The sequence below is a fragment of the Suricata suricatta genome, chromosome 10 (genome assembly GCF_006229205.1).
Source record: "Suricata suricatta isolate VVHF042 chromosome 10, meerkat_22Aug2017_6uvM2_HiC, whole genome shotgun sequence".
Classification (NCBI taxonomy): Eukaryota; Metazoa; Chordata; class Mammalia; order Carnivora; family Herpestidae; genus Suricata; species Suricata suricatta.
In genome coordinates, this window is record NC_043709.1 from 82,211,354 (window position 1) to 82,236,869 (window position 25,516).

General features: G+C 35.3%; 1 protein-coding gene across 2 annotated transcripts in view; it reads left to right on the forward strand.

Moving 5' to 3' along the window:
• SOX5 (SRY-box transcription factor 5) overlaps positions 1–25,516 on the forward strand; it is a 398,183-nt gene that overhangs the window by 39,117 nt on the left and 333,550 nt on the right. For both annotated transcript variants that reach the window (XM_029955693.1, XM_029955690.1), the window contains exon 2: positions 14,652–14,883. In XM_029955693.1, coding sequence (XP_029811553.1) covers positions 14,652–14,883 — 232 coding nt within the window. The remainder of the gene's footprint in view (positions 1–14,651; positions 14,884–25,516) is intronic.

Here is a 25,516-nt window from a genome sequence, read left to right on the forward strand (position 1 = left end):
TTTTTTTTATGGATTTGTAAAGGGAACACCTTTAAAATTTTTGGGTTTTGTACTGACAGATTTTATGGTAATGTAAGTAAATGGATTGTGTTAATCAGTGAAATTTCTTATCAATTGTATTTTAATAAACAGAAGAAGAGAGAACTCAGTTATATTACTGACTAAAATTACAGTCTGAAATTAGACATTTCAATGATAGTGACATAGTATCTTAAAGAACATCTGTGTTATATATCCTAAACCACAGAACTGATTGAAAAGAGAAGATAAATAGGAAAAACTGTTGATTTCAAAAACAGTGTGATGACATACTTTAAAAATTTTAATGGAAATTTTTCACACTTAGTCCTCTGTGGAATCTAATGTAACACTTGTAGTGGGATCTTTTTATCTCTTCATACTTATCATACTTTTATAAGAGTTTGATGATTATATTTTATGCGATATGTGCCGTATCCTTTGAATTCTTATTTCAGGGGCAAAAAACGGGTAGCCTTTAGGTCACTACTGAATAGTTTGTACCCATTTATAGAAAAGAGTTAACATTCCTAACTTGTCCACAGTGGCAGTATGGGCCATGCTTTTAAAGTTTTTCCCCCCTAAAAACAACAGGGAACGTGCTAAAACCAGAAAGATTAATGGGGGAAGAAGATAAACAGTTAAGATGTAAAATGAGTTTAGAGGTCAAGCTAGAAAAATAAGAAAGCTTATGGATTTAATTCATATTCATCCAAGCAAAGAGGCTTTGGCATGAAAGAAACCAATGGAGAGGTTCAGCATTCTTACAACATCAACCATAGCTACATCCCGCTGTTTTGGAGTTTGGGTTGATAGATGCTCACCGTCTTTGGCACCGCACCCTTACTTTTGGACTTTTCATGATTATAATGGCAAATTCTTCATTTTTTCAGGAGGTCCAGAAAAATCTATCTTTTCCTAGTATGCCTGTCTGTCACATCAAGAAGCTGTTGTCTTAGGAAGGATTTTTGCACTGTATATATGTTCTTTGCTGTCTATTTTGAATATAACATAAATATTTTCTACTTCATTCATTTTTCAACAGCTGTTGTAGGAACAAGCTGTAACCAAATCTGTATGGGGCATGGAAAGAAAGAGTCCCCTAAATTGGCCACAATTTAGCAATGTATAAACTTTTCCTTGTCAGACTTTTCTGGATTCCAAAGAGGGTAAGGGTCATAATATTTTTCTTCATTAAACTATTTAGATAGTCATTCTTAACAAATCTGACGCTGATGTTCAGTATTCCTTTTAGCTGTGAGCCTCCTTTCTCATTTCGGCTGGGACACACACACACACACACCCACACACACACACACACACACACACACACACACACTCACCATTCTCTAGAGGTTTGCTTTTGAAGGCTTAACTTGCTTGATTTCACAATGACCTTTGAAAACAAAAGAAATTAAAACTAGATTGGTTACTTAATTATTTTTGTCATCATTATTAGATCCTAAATAAATTAAACATGCCACAGATTTTATTTCAAGACATACACCATGCTAAGAATAAGTCACTTTTGATTATGAAACAATTTGCTATTTATTTAGACTTAGCCAGTAATGTGAGAGGGAAGAGAGCGAGTGTGAGCCAGGGGGGGGGGGGGGGGGGGGGGGGGGGGGGGGGGGGGGGGGGGGGGGGGGGGGGGGGGGGGGCACTTTAAGAGGAAGCTCAGATAAGGAGATAGGAGGGAGGGAGGCTCAAAACAAAATCAGAACTTAAGGATATTATTTGGGAAAATAAAATTTTACATCCTATTTGCAGTTCTACCATAGGGAGAGTTTCCTGGAAGAGTGAAAATTACCAAGTCATTAAAATAAGTGATGTGATCTTTTTACAGAGGAATTAATATCATTAAACTTAAGAAAATATTCTTTCCTACTTAAAACTGTGTTGTTTTGTTTTGTTTTGTATTTTTCCATATCCACCTCATTTGACTAGTGATGTTCAAGAATGAAAACCTATTTTCTTTCACTGTGATTATGGTGAACTATTATTATAGGCTATTACAAACATGCCCACACATATGTGCACATGTGAACATATGTAGACATTCATATCCTCCTGAGAAAAACATGAAAAAAATTGACTGGCATTATTTTGGAAAGCAATAACTAAGAGATTAGTGCTACTTACTGTAGTAGTAATATTTAGGAATTATATTTCCTTAGACTTTTTTTCTTTACCTTTTATGGGCTAATAAATTGGGAGAAGTTTGCTTCTATTTTTTAATTTTTTTCAAAATTACATAAAACCTCAACCAATCTGTCTGAATTATATAGTAAATGAAAGTTGTTAGCATATGATTACCATTAAGACGGTGCTGGTGCTGTCAGATCCTTAACAGAGAGGTCCGTGAGAAAAGAAAGACAATTAATTTCCATTAACATATCATTAGACAGTAAAGTCTTCTTCCCCCAACCCTCCTCTTCTTTCTCTCTGTTTCTACCTTTCTCTCTCTGCCTCTGTCTATCTCTGTCTCTGTCTCTCTCTGTCTGTCTCTGTTTGTCTCTACTCCTCCACCCCAACACGCGCGCGAGCGCACACACACACACACACACACACACACACACACACACTTGATCACACACATACACAAGATACAGACACCTCTCAATGTGCCTGGGTGCCTCAGTAGGTTGAACGTTCCACTTTGATTTAAGTCATGATCTCACAGTTCATGTTTGCGCCCCACGTCAGGCTCTGTGCTGACAGCTCAGAGCTTGGAGCCTGCTATGATTGTGTCTCTCTTTTTTTCTGTTCCTCCCCTTTTCATTCTCTTTCTCAAAAATAAATAAAGATTAGAAAAAAATTTTAAAAAGATACACCTCTCAAACTTCCCTGAAAGGTTCATTTGAGGACAGAACAATAGAAATAGAATTCATCCCTGTTTCATTATCAATTATTGTGATAGCAGAAAAGATTGTTCATTTCCAGGGATTCTGCAGACAGTTTTTAAAGGTACCTTTTTAGAGATCTAGAAAATATGTATTTCAGATAGTATTTTTTCACTATTCTATCCAGCTGTCTATAACCTGAAATTTATACATGTGGCCACCATGTGTCTCAGAAAAATCTAAAAGGCTTTTGATTTTTCAGACTTTCTTTATTTCTTTAACTCAGAAGCACACAACTACTTGTTAAACAATTTGTTCCAACTTTTGGTTCAGAAAAATGGTACTCATATTAAATACACGATGTTTTTCTATAATTGTTTCTTCTTCTCAAACTCTTAATTAAGGAGTTTTGCAGCACGCGTTAGAAGAGATAGTTGTGCTAATCTCTAGATTTTTTCCCCTTCAGTCCTCTGTCTGTCCCAGGAATGGAGCGTGTGGCTCCTCAGTGCTCAGCTTTCAGACCCACAAGGAGCCGAGCATCTGGGGACACTCAGGAGGTGAGCACTTTCACGCTGACTCAGAGACCAGCCGTATGACTCCAGTCTGGCGCTGTCACGCCTGGTTATGGAAAGGCAAGAACAATGCCTCCCTTGAGAAGGGGGAAAAAGTCTAGCGCAGTCACAATTTTGATGTAAAATTTAAATCATCCTTCCACATCCTGTGGACTTGGAGCTGTCAGAAAGGCAAAACCCATACTCCAATGGAAAAAGCTTTTTATTTCCTCAAAAAGGATACCCTTTCTAACTGTAATAACAAGTTTTAGAACCACAAATCTTAATGTGAGATTATTCAAAGTAATTTATAAATAATCAGAATAAAAGCTCTTTGACACTTTTAACCTGTAGATGGATGAAGGTTAAATGTTCTTTTTCTGTTTTGTTTCTTTCTGATTAATGAATGACAAATGTATACTAATACATGAATGATGTAATTCACAGCAAATTGCTGTTTAGGATTTTGTATTGTTTTCTTCCTGACTCCTGTAATTGGTCATTTTACCTACAACTTAAAAGAAATTTCTCTTAAACACTTAAAGCTCTTAATCATTTGTGTTATATTTTCTTCAGATTTGGCTGAAATTTAGTGTTTTTGACAATTGAAAAGATTCTGTGATGAAATGTTTAACAACTCAAATTTAGGTGCTTCTATTTTTAGATGAGGAGATAAAATTATAATAATTACCGAAGATATCGATAAGTACATTTTAGGCGTACTTATTACTATATTCTAGTGTTGTCAATCATGAGAAAAGTTTCAGTAATCTTTTTAAAAATGTAGAATTCAGTAAAAATGTATACTAACTCTTCTCTTTATGAAAGTGACTTTGTATTTGGGAATCAAGTGTTCTCATAACCAGTCTTCCTTCTGTCTTGTCAGACTTAGAGTGAACTTTTCTAAGTATTAGAACATTAGGGAATGCTTACAATAGGGTTTAGTTAAATTTAAAGCCTTTGTACCTTTTTATTTATAAGGAATACTGTTGTTTTAGGCACTTAGCAAGTGTGGATTAATTTTAAAATAACACAATAAAACATAAAGATGAGGAGTTTTAGCTGGCAGATCATTTATTTAGATAAATTTTGGCTCTAGTACCCAACTCATAATAAAGCAGTCTTTTTATATAGAACTTTTTTCTGAGAGTCTTCATCCAATAATACATGGTTTAATTTTGGAGTGAATTTTTAGTGATTTGCAGTTTTCAGTGAAATACTAACAAAAGAAAGTAGAGAATCGAATTTTGAATTCTCAATCATTGTAGAATGGAATTTTGCTATCATAAACTGCTTCTAAATGCTTACCTTCAGGTATCTCTCTCTCTCTTGTTTAGAAAACAAAAATAAATGGACTTTTACAGTTAATTTTATTACTTACTTTAGGCACATTAATTCAAGCACTTTTGAAGTATCCTGTGTCCAACTCATAAAGAGGCATTCATTTCTTTCAGGAATTGAAAAGAATTAAATTCTATTTCTCAGTCTTATATCTCTTTAACTTCTGATATTTTTGCTTTTTGTGACTACTCCTTTGCAAAGAACCCTGTACCTCCTCATTTTTTGCTTGTTCTTATACTTCCCTCCATCTCTGATTCTTTGGGGGTCTGGACAAGGCTGGGAAAGCTATTTGGTAAGGGCAGACTTGCCAGTCAAGAGAAGGACACAAAGGTGGTGAAGAAATTAAAAGTGGTGCTATTCTTATCAGAAAGAAGGGATGACATAGTGAACTACGTGATGTCAATGCAGAGAACATCCCAGAAACTAAACATATGACAAGGTAAACACAGGCAACAGCCTTGGTAAATTTCCCTTTGAAATTTCTTGATGACTATAACATTTTTAATTAGCAGTTTTAAGTACAGTTTAAATTTTTATAGTATGTATCAACATTTTTCTATAAATTCAAATTATATTTCAGAACAGAATAATGAAGTTATTGTTATGTAGCTATAGTTCAAAATTCCTTTTGTTTTTAGGTTTCAGTGGTATGGTAAGTTTGGTTTATAAATACTAGTAGAAATAAGTTTCTACTCTAGTAATGAAATGTGTACTCAAGTAATTTATTACTTGGTGTTGTCCATTTTTATATTTCTATGAAATCTGTGTCTCTACTTCCATTTATAGTTTATGCCAGGACCTGATGAACTTGTTCATGCTTCTAAATAACAATATAATGAATGAGGTCTTTGTATGTGGGAAGTAAAGGGTAGAGAAGGATAGAGATTGGCATGTTCTATATCAGAAGCTGATGGCGAGGAGGACTTATGGATAAGAGAAAAACATATTATACAAGGTTGAAAGTCTGCATGTTTACCACAAAGTTTCAACAACTTAAAAGGCTTCTGAATATTCTATATGACAGACTTGTTTATAAATTGGCATGGAATGTTCACAAAATAAACACAAAGCTGAGTCTTGGTAGGAAAACGAAGATGTTCAAAACATCTTAGCTGAAAGATTAAACCATGAAATATAAATAATAAGAATTGAAATTCATAGATAAGAATAATGAAACTATTTTTTCTTTAGTTAAATGATATGCTTGTATTCTTGTAATTCTATGTTTATAAGTCACTCAATTATTGGCTGTTTCACTCATTTGGATCAAAATCTGCCTATTCATGCTAAATGTCTATGTTGTTTCCCTTATTAGATAAGTAATATTCTATTGTGAAAATATCTTTGATAAACAGTAGAGCTTAATGCCTAATCTTGATTAGCTTTCTTACAACAATCTTAATTACAGAAGATATCAGACAAGTAAACGTAAATGTCTTGTACAAATATCTTATTACTCGAAAACTTGAGGCTCATAACTTGTAGAAAAACAGTGTAATCTGTGGATATGAAGGATTGTTAGTTTTTATTTTTTACTCATTGTTCCCTTAGGATGCATCCTTCAAATATTTTCTATCACTTTAAAAATGCATTCTTCTATGCTTGAAATTTAACATGAGAGTAAATAGTGAAAACGGTTGTTTAGGAGAGCAACTCATGGAGGTTATAAGTTAAATAAATGTCACAGTCCAGAATTTTAGAAGTTCATCTAACAAATGTTTGGTTTTGTAGAATTTTTAAAGGAATAATTATGCTGCTTTGCTTATCACTTTGACTTCTCTGTCTTTGTTACTAGTCCTTTTTATACACTGATCCTCCTTAGTAGGATGGACTGCAAGGTTTCCTGCCCCTCACTCTATTTTTTTTTCGAGTTTTTCCCTTGGAAAGACAATTCTGTGCTTGAGCTGCTGCCTATTATAGTGCAAAGACCAAATAGTGTAAGAAAAGATATCTAACTATTTTGTAACTCCGTTTCCTATTTTATAAAACAAGATAATAAATAACCTGAGTTGGAGCATTGTGGAAGAAGTCAATCAAAAATAAATATGATTATTGTTTAACTCTCTACTGGTGTTTAAAAGCCCATGCTGCTTTAGTTACCTCCGCAGGAGTTCTGCATTTTTGGGTACCTACTATTTCTTTTTTAAAATCTTGGAATCAATAAAGATTCATTTCTAAACCTGGATTTCATATTTTCCTCCAAATTGACATTTTTTCTAATTTTTATATATTATTTATTAACAGTATTGTTCTCTAAATTATACAGTCCTGTAATCTCTTTATGTTTGAATTATCTCACTCACTCAATCTCCTTTTCTGATTTCCATCCTCAACCTTCTTTCAGTTACTAATTTCTGAGGATTTTTCTTTTTAAAATACAGTTTTGATTGTGTTACTCGAGGGCTCACAAACCATCACCAGCTCCCTTCTGCCTTCAGTTTCACTTTCAAATTTTGCTTTAGCCATTTAAAAGTGATAAGATTTAACCAGAATCATTGTCATGTAGTCCTTGCCTTTCATCTTTACCTGTATTTAGTCCTCCTAGAGATTTCTGCCTTACTAATAAACCATTCTTCTCACCATCCCATATCATTCTATACATTTCTTTAGCTGACTAATGTCATTATTCCTGTTGGAAGCTTCTTTCATCTCTGTGTCTATTGGCATTGGACCCATTATCCTGTTGATTTCTTGTAACTTGTAGGAAGCATTCTCTGACTATTTTAGTGAAACATCATCTCTCTATTATCTGTCTCCCATAGCACTCACATTTATAAAAAGTCATTTACCTTAAAATATTATTTATTGATTTCTTAATTACAGCCTTATCTGCAGGCACATGGTAGTCTTTCAATAAACATTCTCCCATTAGTGAATGGCTGGGTGAGTGGGCATACAGCTTCCAATTCCATCTCAATTGTACATCCTTAGCAGTAACCCAGAAGGGTCTTCATATCCAAGTTGCCTGTTTCTTCCATAACATAAAGATAAATTGCCTAGCACAAAATACACACTCGTGCAATTCATTTATTTATTCATAGAAAAATACATTATTTGCCAACTATGTGCTAGAAATTGTGTTGCCATATAATTAATAGTATCTCATTCAGCATAGAGGCTTAGATTATTTGGGGGGGGAACATGGCACAATTTGGAAAGACCTTTATCATCTAGCCATATCTTTAGCATTAATCTTGGGAAAATCAGGTGAAATGGTTAAAAGTAGAACTATATTTCCTGAAATCTTATTAAATGAAAGACATGCTGCATGTCGTGGAGAATCCAAGAAATTTAAAAAATGACATTCTTGCATTTCACCTGTTTGTGTTCTAGTTTTAGACACTGTATGTACTAAGAAGAAGAAAAGAAAAAAATAAACTATTAAATGAATGTCATAGGTTATACTGATGTTTAGTTTTTCATGTGGACTAAGAATGAGAGTTAATGATTTTGTTTGAGGTGGGGTGAAGTCGTTTCAACCATGATGGGAAGGGAAGGCTTTGTAGAAGAGCAGAAATTTGAGTTTGTTCTCTATAGATACTTTTTTTTTTTGCAAGTTTTCATACCTAACTACAAACTTTACAAGAAATACTATCATCATTCCCAAAGAATAACCAGTAGAAGGCACTGCTTCTTAGGACTTTATCTCTGAACTAATCAGCCAAAGGTTAAAATATTTAGAGAAAGAAAAACTTTGAAGAGAAGTTACTACTGAAGGAAAATAATTCCTATTCTAAGTCTTCCATTTTATGTTTGTTCCATATATGAATTCCTTTCACTTGGTTTGTGCTGTCATTTTTTTTAGAATTGCATCAAGGAACATATTCTAAAGCAGTAAATAGGTGATCCCTCAGTAATAGGTCCGGCAATAATTAACTATATAGCATCCTTTCATAAAATTACTTCATGTTTGTAGTTTCCATACACATTTAAAAAATAACTAAGATTTTTTTCCACACATATTTTAATAACCTAATTTAACCAGGTTTACCATTTCCTTTCCACAGACGTTATTTAAAAGGATACTGTTATCCCTGAACTGGATTTCCTTGTTCTCTGGCAGTATGAAGACATTTTCTAAGCATGCGTGTCCTGTAGGACCAGATCTTACAACTATCCATAGTTAGAGAATAGTAAGAGAGTTGTTGGTTCTAGATGGTAGCTTTCAGGTAACACATATTTCTTGAAAAAACTACTCTCTTCAGAAAGGATTCTAAGTCCTGGATATGAAGCTCTGAACAAAAAGAAAGTCTGCCCTCTTGGGTCTTACGTGGGACAGACAGATAATGAATAAAAATGTGTGAGGGTCAAGGTGCTAAATAAAAGAACAAGGAGTCTGTGGCTCAGGAGGAGTGACCAGGGAAGGCTTGACTGGGAAATGACTTTGGCACAAAGGGGAGTGAGAGAACAGGCAAGTGTATATCTGGGTTAAGAAGATTTCAGATTGAGAAAATACCAACTGCGAAGGAAATAATGTGTACATTGTGTATTAGTTTCCTGTTGCTGTTGCAGCAAGTTAGCACAAGTTCAGTGGTTTAAACAATACAAATGCATACATACACTTAACAGTTCTGGAGGTCACAAGTCTTTCTGTCAGAGGGCTCATTCCTTCTAGAGGTTTTAGGAGAGAATCTTTTATCACCTTTTCTAGCTTCTAGAGGCCACTTTTATCCCTTGGCTCACGGCCCCAATTCATCCATTTTCGAAGCCAGCTTGATAGTATCTTCTAACCACTCACTCTGACTTTGATTCTCCTGCCTTCCCTCTTGGTAGGCACTTTTATGGTTACTTTGGGCCCACCCAGAATAGCCCAAATAATCTTGGATCAATCACCTTAATTTAATCACATCTGCAAAGTCTCTTTTACCTTATGCAAAGTAACATATTCACAGGCTTCAATTCCAGAATTATACAATTTGGAAATCTTGAGTGAGGAGGATTAGTCTGATTCGTGCAAAAGGCTTGCAACCTTGACTATGCATTAGAATGGCCTGGGAGCTTTAAAAAATTTGGATGCTTCACCTCCACACCAGCACCAATAAGAGAATGTGTGGCAGTGAGACTCAGGAAACAGTATTTAATACTATTTTCAGTCAAGGTTGAGAATCAGTGGTTTAGTTTGCTTTAGTCTCTTACCCTGTTCCCTATCCTTAAGTGTGCTGTGCATGTCTGAGTACAGTGGGGACAGCCTACTTACAGAGTGCTAATAGTGCTCCCAGAGAGCCCTTACCCAATAGGAAAGGACTCCACTAGTTTTAAAATCACTTTCACAGATGGACCAACGTGGCCTGATTATGCAGACAAGTAAAGGAAAAGTGACTTCACGCAAAAGCAAGCTGTCCCTTACAAGGGAGGCTGTTTCTTATCTGTTTCATGCATATAACCTAGCAACTCCAGGAATGTTTTGGCTAAAGACAGGACTTAGTCCACATTCCCCAATGCCCTTTTTATCCAAGGAAGCTTGAGACTTATGTACTTTCTACAAAACGTCTCTGCATCTTTGCTTGTATCATTACTTCCTACATGAAATTCCCTCTCCATTTATCCAAGACTTCCCATTTGACCTTCTTTCTCCCCCCCCCCAAAAAAAAACCCAGTTGGTCAACCATTCCTGGAAGTATTCCAGGAACCTCTGGTCCTCATGAAGCCCTTAGGTGTTTAGAAGTAGTATTGTTTGGCCCTTAATCTGTACTTTCTTTCATTATTATTTCCCCAAGTGTTCTCAACCAGTGCATAAACCTCTTAAAGCAGAGAGCTTAAATTGCACATTTTTATTCCTGTTATATAAGTGCCTTGCACATAGTAAGTGATCAGTAAATGGTGTTGATTTGAAGATACCATTTTACCCTAGAATTAGACATCAGGTCTTTCAGAAGATCTTCTTGTCCATACACAAAACTGAGTTAAAGATTATATTATATCATCATTAGCTCTATGGGTTAGTTTCATACTCGATTATATTTGTCTGTCTCATATCATTTTCTTTGAAGTCTGAGTTTTACTCATTGGCAAGTCTAGGACCTGCCACAGGAATGACAAAAGTCGTCTCTGGGTCAGTACGTAAGCGCACACTCCAGCCTTGATCCCCAGATGTTCCAAAGCGTCCATGTGCTGCCACACAGCCATGTCACGCAAGCAGGAATTGGACCCTACACATCCCAGAAAAACAATATGTGGACAGTTGCAATGACTTATTATTATGTATCTTTCTTGATTATTTGCTTTTTTATCAAGAAGATATAGTCATTGTTAATTTGCATGGGTAAAACAGAATTTCAACATACATGAAGCAAACATTGACAGAAAGTAGAAGCTTACCCTAACCACTCCAATGGTGGAAAAATTTTTAGGTAGACTAATCAGACTGTGTCTCACAACCAAAGAAAAGGAAAATGCAATATTCCAAAACCTACGAGATTCAGCGAAAGCAGATGTTGGAGTGAAATTGATGCTATAAATGCTTGTATTAAGAAAACACTTCAAATAAACATTACAACACAAGGAACTAGAAAAAGAAGAAACTTAGATGAAATTTAATAGAGGAAGGAAATCTTTAACAAAGAAAAATCAGAGATAAATAAAGTGGAGACCAGTATAAACAATACCGTAACATTGAAAGCATTTTTTTTAAATTAATGAGAGTTTCTTCTGTCCAGAATGAAACTGTTTAATAGAAGAACAAAAATTTAAAAATCTAACAGTATTGGTAATTTGTCATCAATATTTTTAGAAATACTATGAGTCAGACAAAACATGAATATAAGCGTACTGATAGCTCTCTATATAATTCTAGCATTTGCCTTTTTTTCTGACTTAATAGCCTAGTTTTGAACTATGTCATTTTTATCACAATACTTTTTTTAATCTTTAAAAAATCTTTTACCTGAACTGTATAAAAAGATTCTCATCTTGAACATTCTGGAAGTGTCTGAAAATGGAATTGAAATAAGCATGAAATATGTAATTGTTTAGGATCATTTGCCTTCTGGCATCACGACTCCTTCATGTTTAGTGTTTGAGGCCTAACGCTTTTGCTCCGTAGAATGATATATATAGAAAGAGAGACTCTTCATCCAGTGGTATATAAAGATAATTTAGATATTAAAATGAGATGTTTTGAGAAGAGTAGCAGTGTCTTAACTATTTAGCATATCTACCTTCTGTCAACTTTTGGACTTTCAATTTTCATAATCATTAATAATGCTATACATAAAATAGAAATCAGTAAAAAAGTCATGCCTTCTGAAGGTCATAGAATTGTATTAACTTAGGAAAGGCCAGCTGATCTAGCTTTCTACTTTAATAACCCAGAGACTAGCTTTTGCCAACAGCCTGGAGTTTTTGGACAGTAAGAGACTTATTGTACACAAGACTAAAGTCGACACCAGAATACCAATTTATTAATTTCACCAACAGTGATAATGCCTACACAGACCATAAATACTATGGCTTATGTAATAAATGCGTTTCCTTGTAATCAAACTATGTGTAAAACAAGGAATAATTAAAAGTCTGTTTATAGATTTACTCTGATAAATCACTTAAACAGACCTTAAATATTTTAAATCTCTTCTTGTCAGCTCATTTTCTACATGGCAATCAGCAGTTTGCTTGGAGATCATAGAAGCAGAACAATGGAAGTCAGTATCTCTAGTGTTTAGAGTTATTACCTAAACGTTACTATTTCAGTTTGGTGATCGATGTGGTGTTGCCAGTGAGACTAGGACCATTCCACCTCTAGACCATTGCTTCCTCTCTCCATACTTAGAGACTACTGGGAGTAAACCGTAGTAACGAGATGAGAAATAGCTAACGATGCCTGTAATGTATGTGGTGGCCCAGTGCGCTTCTCCTTTAGGTAGTGCTTACTTCCTAGCCACCACTTCTTCCTTTTTCTCTGTTATTCAGCTGATCAAGACTTCTGCTATTATTATTACTTCTTTATGGTTGCTAATACACTTGATCAGTTTGTTGTTAAGTATGATTGGCCAGGGAGCATTTCTCTATCAGGAGATTTCATATTTCTCATTGATTTTATGGTTTAACTCTTAGAAAGCAATCTGCTTGCCTTATTGCAGAGTGTTTTAGTTTGGGGTTTTTGGTTTTTTAAGGAAAGGAGGTGTAGGTAACACTGTAGTTTTTAGTTTTTTTAATTTTTTAATGTTTATTTTTGAGAGACAGGGAAAGACAGAGGATGAGCAGGGGAGGGAGAGAGAGACACACATACAAAATCCAAAGCAGGCTCCAGGTTCTGAGCTGTCAGAACAGAGCGTGACGTGGGGCTTGAACCCACGAACCGTGAGATCATGACCTGAGCCAAAGTCATATGCTTAACTGACTGAGCCACCCAGGGGCCCCTAGTGTTTTAAAGTAAACACTCTCTGTGGGTTTACTGAGTGTCTACTCTGTGCTAAGTGCTTTTCATACAGTGTAAAACTTTGTCTCAAAAAGCATTACCAGTACATATTTACATCTCATTTTATTTTATTTTTTTACATCTCTTTTTAAAGATGAGTAAATTGAGATAGATTAAAGATAAATCTCAAAGGTAGTAAGTGGTAGAATCAGTATTTTAACCTATATTTGTCTGATTCCAGGGACTTTACTTTTTTCGGCTGTGCTATTATTCTTAGTAGAGTATCTGCAGTACTGATTACTCAATTTTTTTGAAAAATTTAACACTACAAATAGTATTATTCAGCAATGAATAGAGGGATCTATTTCATAGTAAATTTTAAATTTAAAAATCAGGGTTATATATGAAAGAAGCAGTGTGGCAGTGAAGGCTCTCCTGCCTGGTCTAGAATAAGAATGGATGATTCTGTAACACTCTTTGTTAAGGAAAAATAAAAACTTTCTCAAGGTCAGATCAAGTTGTAAATACAAGAGAGTTTTTTGCTTTAATTAGAAATTTTAACTGTATACTACTTCTGTATAAACTTGAAGTGAAAGGAAAGAGAATTATCTACTTAAGAATAATTGCCACATATTTTTAACATCTAACAGTATTCTTAGACTCAAATACAAAAAAATGCTCAATTTTTAATTGTCTAAGTACATTTTCTTATAGGCATTAGCTCATCATAACAAAACATCTTTATTTGATTTTTCTCTCACTTAAGTATTCTAATGAGCAAATAAATCTGAGAATCCACATCTAAGTCTTTCATTGCATTGTGTAAATGAAAATTGAAATATGTTTTTATATTTTCACTTTGTTTACCACTTTGCATGTGTGATATTAAAAATAAATGGGGAGATGAGGGAATAAAAATCCTCAAATGTTTCAAGATTAACAGCAATTGTAAAATTTATTCAATTCTTAATAAGCTTTAAGCAAATTTCAAACTTTTTGTCATGAAGTCTGAGGTTTGCTTATAACCAATATTTATTTCTACATGTCATAATAATCCTACTTTTAATAAAATGCAAATTCGTTATAATGGCAACCATTCATTTATTTTGTTTATTTTTTGATAAAAGAAATTCTAGTTCTTTCCCTTCTTTTTACTGCCAACAGTGTTTGTTATTCATAGATGTTCTGTCTTCAATAAGGTCTATCAAAGTGTAAAACTAGATGGGTATTTTTTTCCCTTTAAAATGGAATGGGCTTTCATTATGCAGTGTTCTTAGGTGAATTCTCTTGTTTAAGAAGCCAGAATACAAGAGAGTGCTATATTAGTGTATTATTCTCACAACAAACAAGCACTGTTCTGTTGCTACCTGCTTGGCCATTGTTTCTGATTGTGTGCGCTTTGCAGTGGTATTTGGATGGCTTCCTGCTCTCCGCCAGCACAAAAAGGCATTTCTGTTACAATGGCCCCTAACCACACAATGACGGCATTAAGGATTTATGTGGAGGTTTCATTATTTTCTCCTCTTTTGTTCCTTCCAGGATGTCTTCCAAGCGACCAGCCTCTCCGTATGGGGAAGCAGATGGAGAGGTAGCCATGGTGACAAGCAGACAGAAAGTGGAAGAAGAGGAGAGTGACGGGCTCCCAGCCTTTCACCTTCCCTTGCATGTGAGTTTTCCCAACAAGCCTCACTCTGAGGAATTTCAGCCAGTTTCTCTGCTGACGCAAGAGACTTGTGGCCATAGGACCCCCACCTCTCAGCACAATACAATGGTAGGTTTCTCATGGTCTCTTGTGCCTACACTCACTTTTTGACCAGTTTACTCCTCTGATAAGTTTGGCTTCAGTCCTTTGCTTTATAATTATCATCTACTTACCAGCCATACACAAGATTCACTCCTAACCTCTAAGAATTCTTGACAAGTACATTGATTCCAGTAGGAAGTAGAGGATGCTTTTTTCCCCCCTGTTTTTCAAGAATTTTGCTTTCGAGCCACTTACAATTTAATTAGAAGAAAAAAATACATATAAGAATAATGTTAAAATAGCACATTTAAAGTTAGCATGAAAGTGAGATGTCACAGTATTTCTAATAAAAGGTTTTTCTGGGTAGAGTTACAACATATTTTGAACATCTCCACCTCAATAAATCAATGTTTTTCAATTCTTTGCTTTGCCCAGATTGGATTCCAGTATTCCTTATGGTACTGGGAATATTATAGAAGAATATATTTCATAGAAAGTACAGTTTTTTATTGTGGCTGCAATAATTTATAACTCAATCTCATTCATGTTGTTTTGATAATTCAGTAACTCCCGGGTGCATCCTATTCCTGAATTTGCAACTCAGGATAATTTATCTGGTCCCTTGTCCTGGGGTCTGACTCATGGTGGAAGATTAGGAAACTGTGGTTTCATGGATGAGAGGGAAGTGACGTAGCATCTTTGGATGAAATTATAAGTGCACATGCGTACACATGAATGCGCGCGCGCGCACACACACACACACACACACGTAAGGCTTTAGGTCCTTCCTTGGAGCTCACGTACACAGGGTCAGCATGTTGGCAAGGTAGCAGGGCACTCAGCTCCCAGTAAAACCACCCTTACCGTTTCAACATGACTGCTTGGGTAGATGTCATGGTTTTGTGACCTTCTCCTCCTCTTCTACTTCAAGGATGGTAGCCTCATTAATATGAACCAGATTACACCAACAAAATTATGTTTCCTTAGACATTCTCATACTTATAAAGACAACTCTGATTCTGTTTCTCTTCCTCTAGAAAATTATTATACATCATAAATGCATTTGGAACTGAAATATGCCTACTTATTTATGTTATTGCATTAGTTACATAGAATTAAATCAACAAGAAGAATCATGTATCTCCTAATAACTGTGAAATGGATGCTGTTCTTTGATACTCACATTATATTTAAATACTCTCTTTCAATATTTTAAATCTTACAAATCAAAATTTCACTGGGTATGTGACTATGTGCCAAGAGTTTCCCCTCAAGGATAGTATTTCAGCTAACATTATAAAACACTTATATAGGTGTGGTACTTTAATCACATTGCATGTATGAACTAATTTAACCTTTACAATAATACAGTGGGTGTTATTACTTGTCTTGTTTTACAAATGAGGAAACCGAGGCACACAGAAGTTAAATAACTTGATTAGATCACAGCTGATATGTAGGAGACCCAGGGTTGTTTACCCAGACATTCTGGCTTTGGAGTCCATGCTTGTAAACATTACAAGCTCCTCATAAGGGCACATGCCTGTTTCATTATCCGATCATCTCTTATTTGGCAAGCTAAATCATACTCTTCATAGTCCCTATTTTCTTCTTCTACCGTGAGTTTGTATTAGTTATGTGCAATGATACAACTTTTTGCCCTCCTCTAAAATGGTTAAATTAGGAAAAGAAAAGGAAAAAAAAGTGGTAGTACACAGTTCAACAGGGTAAGGAGATCATACCCTCTATTTGGCATTGCACCACTCAATATTTTGACCATTGCCTTCTCTCAGGGAACGCTTCTTCTTGTTCTCCCTGTGATATTACTCTAAACATAAGCACACAAATTTGAAGGAGTGGATATAAATCGTTATAAGCAGAAGAATACCACAAAAATAAAGAGGAGAATATTTTAAATTTATTCAAGGATGGGTATAAGAAAGGTATATTAAATTACATGCTGTGGTTGGCATGCGGGGGTGCTGTGACGCAGGATGTTAGTGAAAGTGAAACCATTTGGTTTGTAATGGAGAGTTCAGTTCCACTGGATACGAACTATGAATCGCCTAATTTGTACCAAGTTTTTGTTGTTGTCGGACACTGTGGAGCTGTGAGACACACTCCTTTCCCCAGGCAACTTCACCTGGAGCAGCGGTTCTTAGCCAGGGTCTGTGGGATCTCCTGAAAATGAATGGAGAATTCTGTATTATGCATACATGTGAGTAAGGTTATAGTTTTCATCAGATTCACAAGCTGATCTCAGGACACAAATGGTTTAACTTAGTTTTAGTGACATGAACACTGATTCTTTTACTTTACGTCTAACTGGTTTGCACATTTGTTCCTGCCTCAAATGTTTCTTAATTCCATCAGCTTTTTATCTCTTGAGTAGACAGTTGGAAAAAAGTCTGTCATATGATCTCAAAGTTTTAGCCTCTCTCTCTGGTTTTTCTTTCGACCTTCACTGGACTTGTTTCCTTGAGAAATGAGTTGGATTATTTACCCCACTTTGGAAACGAATGTGTGTCCTTGTTTCGTACAGGATTTAATCTAAAACTCTTTGTCTTAGCATAAAATTGTATAGAGTAGCACCAAACTATGTCTTTGGTCTTCTCTTCTGCCACATCACGCCATGGGCCCAATCTTCTTTTCCCACCAAGTTTCTCACACATGTTCAGAAACATACAAGGTGATCTCGAATGACACAGCTTTTTTCTTTGTACCTGAAAGACTTTCTTTTGTCATATTTTATATTCCTGATCAACTGTGTTTCTCTCACAATTTCAAAATTTGCTTCTTTTTGAGATGTTTTCACTGACTTCCCAAAGCAGAATGCTTGCTGCATTATTCTTTTATCTGTGACATTTGTTTATATTTTTTCTCATGGCCTACATTGTAATTTATGTATTTGTTTGTCTGCCTTTCTATACACTGTTTTTTTCCTTGAAGGCACAGTCATACAAATTATATATATGACATACATGAATATATTTCTGATACTTAGTATATAATAGACAGTGTATGATTACTAATTACCAGCCGAGTTCATATGGATGATTAAATCATGAATATGTTTTGGGCAGAGTTGTTAAGACACTACTCTTATTATTCTGATTTTCTAGAACAACTAAAGTAGAATATACCAATATAGTATATTCAGAACACTTCAGAAAGTGTGTCATAGTAGCCATGGTATATTCAGCTGTTAAGCTAAGTGATATATTTTATTCATTTATCCAAATGATTGACTATATATATATAGAATGTTATTTAACACAAACACAATATACTTTTTTGGATAGTAGGCCATTGTCATGTTCACTTAAGAGGAACTTTTACTTCAGTAGGAAAAAAATTTTTTTAGTGTTTATTTTCGAGACAGAGACAGAGCTTGAGGGGGGAGGGTGAGAGAGAGAGAGAGAGAGAGAGAGAGAGAGAGAGATGCAGGATCCAAAGCAGCCTCTAGGCTCTGAGCTGTCAGCACAGAGCCCGATGCGGGTCTCAAACTCTTGAACTGCGAGATCATGACCTGAGCTGAAGTCAAACACATAACTGACTTTGCCACCCAGGCGCTCCAGGAAAATACATTTTCTCTTTTTTCTCTGTTCAGTAATTTTGAAAACAGAAACAATGTTTCATGGTCTCTATTTCATAGAGTTCAATTTAAGGGGAACCCCTCCCAGGTTTCCAAATTTCATTATCTATTTATGTGTGACATTTACACTCTATTCTTAAATTTAAAAAAGCATGAGAGGTCCACATTTTATATTGCCAATATAGTTTAGAGACAAAGTAAAACTGATGAGAAGTCCCTGTAAGGCTGGCTTGAAGTTAAAGAGAGAGATTCTCTGTATAACATTTGAGTTAGAAAATATTTTTTGAGATAAAAGTTCTGTACACTTCACAACTGTTGCCATATAAACATTTTAAGAAACTAGGGCTGTGTGTTCATGTCCAGGGTATGCAGGTGTTTGGAACTGGGTCAAATGAAGATTCAATCCTTCCTTCCTAAGGTTGTGTTTATTGCCTTAATGTTTTGGAGAAATGAATTAAGTGCCTCAATAAGAGCAGCTCACACACAGTTATACTGGTGTGGGGGCCATGGGTCCATATTTTTGGAATGGTGTACTCATTATTCAGTGTACATTGTGGATCGAGTGTCTTCAGCAGATTCTGTATATATATTTATTTAAGGAACTGTCAGATTTCCAATCAGTATAAGACTGAGACATAGATTGCATAGGTATGTAAAAGACAGACTCTGTGGGTTCCTTCTCTGAAGCTCTTATTGGTGATTAATGACAAATTTCGAATTTCACATAATCTTCAAAAAGATGAAAGGCAAGGTTGGAAAGTCATATTCTGACATGAGCGGAAAGGCAGTACAGGGCTTTACTTCTACTGAAGATCAATCTTCTTGTCCCCTTCCCCCTTTTTAAACATGGGTTTGGAGACTGTCACTGTAGAGTTTCAGAGACAAGCCAGAATCACTATAATTTCTGGCTCATTTTTAATAATAGTTCTGATACAGATGAATTTATTTCATGATGCAGAGAACTATTGAGAACAAACATATCCTCATGTCAGTCAGCGAGATTACAGATGAGCACCAGAAGGGAACAGAGGGAGTCTGAAGAGAAATCAAGTAGCGGCATCAGAGGCGGCTGGTGAAGGGACCCTGTGGTAGCCATTTTGGTGCTCATTTTCTGTCTGGTTGCATTGCTACTTCTGCTGGTTAGATTGTTGTTCAAGTGTCAAATGTAATGTGAAATGAAAGTCTTGACCACCTGTGGTTACTGAATAGTCAATCGTCTCTTTTTTTATTTTTATTTTTTTCCACAGAAGGTATACTCTTATCTCAGCCAAAGTCTCTTTTGACTTCTTAAAATCCTCTTGAGTTGAGTGACCAGTTTTGTATAAGTGTAGAGTGGCTGCCTCCCAACAGTGACTTTTAAAACATAAAATTATTTATTTTAACAGTACAGTATTTTTGTTAAAAAATAATTCGAGTTGCTCACTTTATAGATGGCTGAATTTCCTATGAAATAAATACTGTGTGTGTGTATATGTTTTTTAACATGTAAAGATCTATTGGATCTGGAAATATGTCTCAATCTATTTTAATATATAATTTAATGTGTGTATTGATAATATTTTCATGGAATGTTTAAAAAAAACCTCTGGATACATACCATATTGGGATTAATGATTTAATCTTAATGTCAGTGCCGGACACTAGTTATGATGAAGGAACATTCAGTGGGAGTCAGTTTTCTTCCTGAAGTCCATCAAGAGAAGACAAAGTGTTTTAAGTTGGATCTTCTTTCTTTTTTAACTTTTTAAAAATGTTATTTATTTATTTTGGAGAGAGAGAGACAGAGTGTAAGCAGGGAAGGGGTAGAGAGAGAGGGAGACAGAATCTGAAGCAGACTCCAGGCTCTGAGCTGTCAGCACAGAGCCCTACATGGGGTCTGAACTCATGAACCATGAGATCATGACCGGAGCTGAAGTTGGATATTCAACCCACTGAGCTACCCAGGTACCCCGTAAGTGCATTTTCTAGAGAAGTTGGACATACAGCTGAGAACCAAGTATAACATTATAGCAAGGCTTCCATGTATAAAATGCAGCCTTAAACAGTGACGACATTCACCTTCATGCATGTGACAGAAAGAGGCTTTTACTTGCGCTGGTTCACTGTCAACTCCTGGGACTCCTCATTTACTCCCCAAATAATTTTCATTGCTATATTATAGCTGTGTCTTGAAATACTCTTTATGTAAACTTTGCTTATAACCTAACAGTTACTAGTAATGTATCTTCAGTGTTTGACTAGAATAATGTTATGCATGAAGTACTGTTCAGGTAATATACATAAGACAAAAATATACTTGTTATTTAAAAATAAGTCGCAGAATAGGACCTTAATTATTGTACGGTAAAGATTCTTGTTTCTATATGGTAGTTTTTATAAGCTTTTAAATTTCTGGTTACCTTTGTACATCAAGCTTAGCAGAAGTTATTGTGATGGTATAATGCATACTGTTGTTAGCAGCAGTGCGGTTATTGTGCAAGTTCTAATAAGCATTTCATTGTTTAGGGAGAGCAGTCTCCGACACTCTAGACAAAAGTGTAATTACTTTTGAACGATGTGGAATGTGCGCAGTTTAATAGCATGGAGAATAGATTCAGAAAGATTCAGATAAAGTAAGCTTGGAAGCCATATGTGCAGTGTGGCAGTATAAAATTACCATAGTAGGCAGTATAATTCTACACACACATACCCGATTTCACACAGTTTATCTCTAAACTGTTGTTTCTGTAAGAGATAGGCTTGCTTATCAGAACAAGGGCAATTCAACTGAAACAAGGTGAAAATGGTGACAAGTTTGTATTTGTTTTTTATGGTAAATTGATGTTTATCATACAATGAAATTACATTGTTACCAACATTATTCTGTAAATGTTGTCAGAAAATACCACAGGAAGCTGTTTATCTAGATATAATCCAAGGCTTGTGTTTGAATGTAAGAGGTTCAATCTTTATACTTGCATTGTTTCTGGGAATTACCCCCAGGGCTAGCAGGAATGAGGACGTGTGAAAAACAATCAGTTGAGGTTCATCAAAGCCACTGGATAAGTTGTGCAATGGATCTTTTTGTTCTGTTGCCTTACAATTCCATTCCTTCAGGTTGGGGGAGGGCTGAATATCCAGTGGGGAAAACCTTGATTCATTTGATGTCCACAGTATATTTCAAGTACTACTAAAGTTAACTGGGCCTTGAGAAATTAAGCAATGTACTGTCCCATGGGGGCGGTGGTGGTGGGGGTGGGGGGGAAGTGCTATATGGAAGTTTAGACTAGTTCAGGATGCTTGATGAATGTCCCCACAAAATGCTATGCAGTGGCAGGTGAATAAACAAGAACTTCTACAGTGTAGGAATTGGGGGAAATGTGTTTGCTTAAGAAGATGTGGCCTAATGAATTTAATGACTTTCATTTAATAGGAAGTATTGTAGAAAAATCCAACTTAAACATATACAGTGAATACCTATTACTAGAGATAGGGAAATGGATAAGAACCCTTCTTCTTATAGCGCTTTGTATAATATGAGCTAAGATAACCAGAAAATCATCATAATTTTATATAACATACTAGAATCCTGATACAGATTAACAAGTGCTAAAGAGATCCACAGTTTATATATATATATATATATATCCCATTGGATATCATTAATACAAAGTCTTTAGTTATTTTTTGAGTATAATTTTGCCTTTAGCACATTTTCCCCCAAAAAAATAACTAAGAAAAAGACAAAGTAAAAAAAAAAAAAAACTACTGAAGAAAAAGCATACTGTAAATATCTTAACATAAAATATGAGAAAGTTAGTAAAATATATGTCTCACATTGATAGGAAAACAACTACTTTAGTTATTGGGGTTTTGAATGTTTCCTTTCTTTACCTGGGTCGTGACCACCGTGAATGAGGTGGAAAGAATGATGAAAGCTTTGGCCAGGGTATTGGAAATAGCAAGGACACTGAGAAGTGGTGCTGGAAATTTACCTAACCGGTGTTTCTGATTTTGTGGAATGGATAGGTGTCCATCTGTATTTCATTTGCTATTTAAATCTGTATAATAGAATCCTTCATATTTGGAAGTTAAAAACATTGAAAAGTTTGGGGACCAGCTTTCATTTTGTATCTTTCGTGTTTTCTTTTCAATTCTTCCTCATTTTCTTCCTTTGATTCTTTTCCTTGTTTGCTCTCTTTTCCTCTCTTTCACTTTGCTTCTATCAGAAAACATTCTTAATGGGTTCTCTTGTGGATCTCAAAGGAGCCATTATCAGGAAGGAAGACAGGGTTGGAGAATCAGCACCATTGTGCTCTGATATATACTTCCTTCTTATTTACATCTATTGCCTCTTGGGGGCTTGCCAAACTTCCTGCCGTCAGACTAGGTTTCTCTTACTGTATGTGATTAATAAATGTCAGTTGGTTCGTTCTATGGGAGAATTTTCACTGATTTTTAGTCACTTCTCAAACTATGTGGCAAGTTTACTCAGAAATCATATTTACTTTTCTTTCATGATTCAATGTTGATAGTAAATTATAATATCATGTTTAATGTGCTTACTAGAAAAGAGGACTTAGAAGTCTATACTGGTTTTTGATACCATTTTTCAAAATTGTGTCTATCATTGAACTCAAGTGTCTGGTGCTCTAGAAGTTGTGTTATGCTCTTTCTGTGCCTGTTTCTAGCTTCTATTTTAAATTGTTTGACAGCTTCTATCACTATTTTCAATACGTTCTTGATTCTTTCTTCACCTCAATTACTGCTGTCTGTCTTCATAGTTCTTTTCTAAGTTTGAAATTTTGTAGAGATTGGTAAAAGTGGAGATTACTTACATAACTGGAAAGTGATTTTGATGTTACTTCCACTGTATTAACTTATCATGAATGATAATAGCAACTAGGTTCTCATTATTTCTTATTTTGTAATTGCGAAGGTCAGTCACTTAAGGGAATGCAAAAGAAATACGAATTTTCCAGTGTTGGTGACTGAATTCTAGGCATTAGAATGAAATGTATAAGACTAGGTAACTCAATTGCCCGTGGAACCTCAAAATATTTCACATAATACTTGTACCATATTCTCTCTTGGTTTTATCAGTTAGATACAACTATCTGCTGTACCTAAAAAGAGAGGAATTATCTTTGTAGAGCAGTTTCTCTAAAAAGCACAAACACTGGTACTTAATTTGGGTCCTAAGAAAGTGAAGTCATAAAAAAAAAAAAGTAAGGAAGTATTGGATTCCTATTTTAATTTCTTTGTCTCATGTATTTTGGCAATTAGACTCATATGCCTTTCTCTTTTACAAGTGTGGATAAACACAAATGCCTGTATTGGGAAGGGTGATAGATGTTTCAAAAAATAGAAAGGAATTTATTCAATAGTATAGAAAATCTAATAGGAAGATAGGCATGAGGACTTTCAAGAGAAAGGATTCCTTAAGAGATGCCGATCTGAATTCAGAGTGAACACTGTTGTGCCATGTGAGGTGCTCTTGAAAGCACTAAGTGAGTTTGAATTCTTTCTTTCCTCCACAAAGTTTGAGATGCCTATACTTTGTACCGGTGTGAACGCTGTCATTAACAATGAATTCATTACAGCATTTTAGTATGAGACCAGCTTTGATCATTTTGTACCCTTTCTCCCCATTTTTTTACAAAGTCAATTTCATATTTTCTATGCTCTCTAGAGGAGAAAACTGAAAGCTCTTTGTTATTTGTAGCAAAAAAATGAATGTAAAGCTAACTTAAATTTACAGTTGTAATCATTCCTTTTGTTAACAGATCTTTATACAGAGGCAGAAAGCTTTTAAAAACTTTTTCCCAGAGAGAGTTTTTAGGAATGATCCATGTGAATGTAAGGAGGGCAGCCTTGGGCAGCTCTGTGACACTGACATCACATGATAAAGTAAATGAACACAAGTGACTGGATTTTGTGTCTTATTTAGTCAAGGCTGCTTCTGCGGCAGCAGAGCAAACAATGTTATCATTATATAGAGAAGCCGTGTTTACTCCAGTGTCTCTTCTTAGCTCTTAAAGATCCAGCCTGTCTCGAGATAAAACAGTTAATCTTGTTGGTCGATAACCCTAAATGAGAAAATAATATTCTAAGAGTGAATAAACAGTTTTAAATGGAGATAGGATGTAAAGAAGGAAGGAGCATAACTACAAGGCACTATTAAGGACTTCTTATGTGTGTATGAATATAAAATATGTGTCATGTAAAACATCAAACCCATATTAATGAGTAACAAAAACTAGGTTACAATAACTTAGAGTGTTAGACTTCCTAAGGTGCTAAGCCTGGTACCCACTTCTGCTGCCGCTACTTGGACCCTTCCCTCTGTGTAAACATATCCTGGAGAGGGGGTATTGCTGGGCTGTTTCCAGTATCCATCTTTAGGCTTTGTGGCAGTGGCTGGCGTGCTTTACACACCAGGGACGCAGAAGTCAGAGAACATGCTTCTCTGTATCTGAGATTTCGATTTCCCCAGAGTCATCAGTAGAATATAAGAAGTGACTTTGAAAGTCTTGTGTGAATATATCTTACAGCCTACCTCTACTGATAGTTGCGATTCACATCTGGGAGATTTAAAATAGTCAATGCTCTTTAGAATATGGTATCTAATAATTAATAATAGGAATGTATAACGTTTCAATCTTTTCTATATATCTGCCACCCTACATTTATTATTTCAGCCAATTTTATGTCAACTCAGTGAGTTTGACAACTATGATTATCCCAGTTTACAGACAGAAAACAATCTTGGATAAAGTAATTGGCCTAATAAGTAAGTGGGGGAGTTTGGAGTCATGACTTGAAACCTAAGCACTTACTAATTGTGCTTACTGCCTTCCCACTCACGCAAACATTGAAATCATTTTTATATTGGAATAAATAATTTTAAAAGCCCTCAGAGATACATGTGGGCCACTCAGGTATAATAATTGTTGCTTGACTATTAAACCTTAACTCAGAGACAACTTGAGGTTTTAATCTTTTTATCTGACTTGAAATGGACCAAGAGACTTAACTATTTCAGAATGGGTACTAGAGGTTCTGCAGGGGCTATTGGGCAATGCA